Source organism: Lucilia cuprina, chromosome 3 (assembly GCF_022045245.1).
Source record: "Lucilia cuprina isolate Lc7/37 chromosome 3, ASM2204524v1, whole genome shotgun sequence".
Taxonomy (NCBI): domain Eukaryota; kingdom Metazoa; phylum Arthropoda; class Insecta; order Diptera; family Calliphoridae; genus Lucilia; species Lucilia cuprina.
Genome location: NC_060951.1, coordinates 5,193,183 through 5,196,920, shown reverse-complemented (window position 1 = coordinate 5,196,920; position 3,738 = coordinate 5,193,183). Strand labels below are relative to the sequence as shown.

At 25.3% G+C, this 3,738-nt stretch overlaps 1 protein-coding gene across 1 annotated transcript; it reads right to left on the bottom strand.

Annotated features, from left to right (window-relative positions):
* Nucleotides 1-25: 25 nt before the first annotated feature.
* Nucleotides 26-3,437, bottom strand: LOC111685392 (probable cytochrome P450 311a1). Its single transcript, XM_023447651.2, has 5 exons — nt 3,168-3,437; nt 2,888-3,082; nt 2,569-2,821; nt 706-1,012; nt 26-640 (listed from the first exon to the last, which is right to left on the bottom strand). Exons 1-5 carry the CDS (start codon nt 3,319-3,321, stop codon nt 62-64), a joined length of 1,488 nt encoding a protein of 495 aa, XP_023303419.2. The 5' UTR covers nt 3,322-3,437; the 3' UTR covers nt 26-61.
* Nucleotides 3,438-3,738: the final 301 nt, after the last annotated feature.

The window sequence follows — 3,738 nt, the reverse complement described above, 5'->3', positions numbered from 1 at the left end:
GTAGTTTCTTTTAAAGAAAACAATTTTTCAAAATAATGTCTTTATTTTCTTAAAAATCTTCTCACAATCTTTCTTTAAAAACCAAATTTATACCATTTTTCGCCTTTAAAACCATTTGCGCCATCAAGATCAATTCCTCCTCGGGATCTTTAAGAGAAACTTGTAATTTCTGTAAAATTTTTACAGTCAATATTTTCATTATCAAAAAAGCATATTTCCGTCCAATGCATATATGAGGACCAGCTGAAAAGGGTATATAACTAAATTTCGGTACTTTTTCATAGGATTCCTTAGTAAAACGTGAGGGTTTAAAGGACCAGGCGTCCTCGAAAAGACTTTCATCATGAGCCAAACCATACATATTAATCCATAAAGTAATGTCGGCAGCATAAGTACGTTGACCGATTTTAGTGGGCTGAGTAGTTTGTCTACCGGTTAAAGGTACTATGGTATAGTATCTAAGACATTCTTTAATAAACATATCCAAATATTCCAATTTATTAAGATCACTGGGAGTTAACGATTCACTAAAGTCCAGATTATGATGCTGTAACTCTTGTAGAAGACGTTTTTGTTCCTCAGGATATTTACCTAAAGCATAGAGTACAAAGGACATGCTAGCAGTAGTGGTATCGACACCCTTTTAAAGAGAAAAGCAATTTGATAAATTATCATTATAATACAAAAAGTTCCAGCAGTCCTTACCGCAAACACAAAAGTATTAACTTCATCACGGATTTCCTTCAAGGTCAAAGGTTGCTCATCTATTTCCACCGTCAGTAAAGTATCTAAAAGACATTGAGGTCTTTTACGTTTACCAACGATTTCAATCAAATCTCCTGTTTCTTTAAATTCTTTTAAATATTCTTGTCTTTCCTTTATAACCGATTCCATTAGATTATGGATAATATTAAGATTTTTATCCAATTCCTGACAAGCGGAAGTTCTATTATAAATGAAATCGCTAAATAACAAAGGATTTGTCATTCGGGCGAAGAGTAGTTCACCAGTTCTAAATGAAATTATAAAGACAATTAATGAAATCTTAAGAACGCAATAAAAAAAAAAGTAATAAAATTTTAGATTTTTTGGAAAATTGTAAAAAAAGTAGTATTTTTAGTACTATTTTCAAAATAAGCTAAATACAATAATTTATTACTATTTAATAGTAGAGAGTGTAAAAAACTATAAAATTTCAAATTTTGAAAAATTTTAAAAAAGTAGTATTTTTAGTACTATTTTCAAAATGTGCAAAATACAATTGTTTACGACTAATTTATAGTAGAAAAGTGTAAAACAGTAAAAAAATTTAATTTTTTGCAAATTTAAAAAAAGTAGTATTTTTAGTACTATTTTCAAAATGTTTTAAATGAATTTGATACTCTTTAAAAATAGTAGTATATTTAGTACTTTTTTAAAAATTTACAAAAAGTACTAAAATATTGTAGTTTTACACAGAAACATTTAAGAAAATAAATAATTTTTTTTTAGATGAATTTGATACTCTTTAAAAATAGTAGTATTTTTAGTACTATTTTAAAAATTTACAAAAAGTACCAAAAATATTACTATTGCTTACAGAAACATTTAAAAAAATAAGTAAAATTATGTTTTAGATGAATTTGAAAAAAGTAGTATATCTACTACTTTTTTCTAAAAATGCATAGTTTTTCTTTAAATTTTGCATGATATTAATGGAATTGTGTAAAATAGCAAGAAATAGTAATAAAATTATGATTTTCTCGACAATTAAAAAAAGTAGTATTTTTACTACTATTTTAAAAAATATGAAAAATGTCCCATTAAACCTATTTACATCAACTAGATGTAAGTTTTAACAACTATTGTCAAATTTAGTTCAAATTGTAATAATTTTGAAATAGTAGTATTTTACTACTTTTTTGAAAAATTTACAAAAATTCATATTTTTTGCATAAATTTTACATGAAGTTAATTGAAATTGTCTAAAATGAAAAGAAAATGTAGTAAAAATATTATTTTCTTTAAAATTAAAAAAGTAGTATTTTTACTACTATTTTAAAAAATATTAAAAATGATCAATTAAACCTATTTTCATAAATAACATGTAAGTTTTAAGCCTTAATGTTGAATTTAGGTTAAATTGAAAAAAAATTTTAAAAAGTAGTATTTCTACTACTTTTTTGTAAATTTATCAAAAGTGTTAAAATTTGATAAATTTTTTTTGAAATTCTTATTAGCAATCCGAGAAAATGAAGAAAATGCTTAATTTAATTGAAATTTTACTTATATGAAAATAGTAGTATTTTTACTACTTTTTTAATTTTTTTTTTCAAAAATGAAATTTTTTTCTACAAATTTATTAAAATTAAGTGAAATAAGTTGTAAATGAGAAAATTTTTAGCAAATTTTTATGATTTGTAAGACATTTAAAAAAGTAGTATTTCTACTACTATTTAAAAATTTGTTAAAAATTTAACAAAATTTTGTTATTTCATTTAGAAAAAGTAATTTGTTAAATTTTACACTATTTTAAAATAGTAGTATTTTACTACCTTTTTTAAAAATTTCAAAAAATTGATTACTTACCTATGAAAAGCATGAGTATAAAAATGATTTTTATCCTTTTGCGTTTGTAAATTTTTACCCATAGAGGTCTCTATGATGGCGTCCATTATACAGGGAAATAAATAGTCGGTAATTTCCACAGGTTGCATTTGTAAACTCTTTAAAATTTCCACCAAAATGTCAGCATGTTGGCAAATTGTTTCGTTGAAACTGTTTAAAATGTTAGGATGAAAGGCGGGTCCCAAAGCCTTACGATGTGACTCCCAAAATTTACCTAAAGAGAGAGAGAGAGTAATGTTTAAAAAAAATGTTCATTCTATTTAAGAAGTTTCATAAATACCATGACTTATTAGTAGACCATTGCCGATAAGTTTGTCCAGCAGCAAAAAAGTATCAGCTTTTCTTAGTGAAGAATCCTGTAAAGCATCACGATTTTCTTCAGGTGTATGTAAAAATACCCAAAGTTTGGGTCCTAGCCAAAGACGAAATGATTCACCACAAGTTTCGCGAAACTTTTGTATGTGAAATAGAAGTTCTGTTTGAAAATAATTTATTTTTTTGTTGTCAAATGCATTAAGTTATTTTTAACTTAATATTAATCAAAATGGAAAATAACTCACTATCTGGTGTTAGTTTTGTTATCATTTGCACATTGCCCATGAAGGGTATAGCCCAGGGTCCCGGCATTTGTATGCCGGTTAAAAATACTTTATACCATTTTAAAAACAAATACACCGAGGCAAACACCAAACAGAAAACTAAAATCACAGACATTATGTTCAACAAAAAACTGATATTTAATTGCAATTTATTTATAATTAATTCAAGTTTTTATTTGTTTAATTTCCCTTTAGCCGTAAACGTTTAAAATACTTGTGCTCAGTGAGAGTTCCAATCAAATTCTAAAAGCTCAAATGTATGTGTGTTACTTGAGTAACAAACTTAATTCTCTCTATCTCTTCCATACAGTAGTTGTTATTGTTTAAATAACAAGATTATAATAATCGTATTGTATGCTAAATACTCTTTACACTAGAAGAAAAATTTAATAGAAATTGCTTAACTAACTAACTAACTAACTAAATAATTAAATAGATAGATAGATAGATAGATAGATAGATAGATAGATAGATAGATAGATAGATAGATAGATAGATAGATAGATAGATAGATAGATAGATAGATAGATAG

What these genes read in the sequence shown, in the direction of transcription:
- LOC111685392 (XM_023447651.2), bottom strand. Translation starts at nt 3,321, where the DNA reads ATGTCTGTGATTTTAGTTTTCTGTTTGGTGTTTGCCTCGGTGTATTTG. An exon ending in TGGTCTACTAATAAGTCATG is followed by an intron (nt 2,822 to 2,887) that starts GTATTTATGAAA and finishes CTCTCTCTTTAG; the next exon opens with GTAAATTTTGGGAGTCACAT. An exon ending in TATACTCATGCTTTTCATAG is followed by an intron (nt 1,013 to 2,568) that starts GTAAGTAATCAA and finishes AATTTCATTTAG; the next exon opens with AACTGGTGAACTACTCTTCG.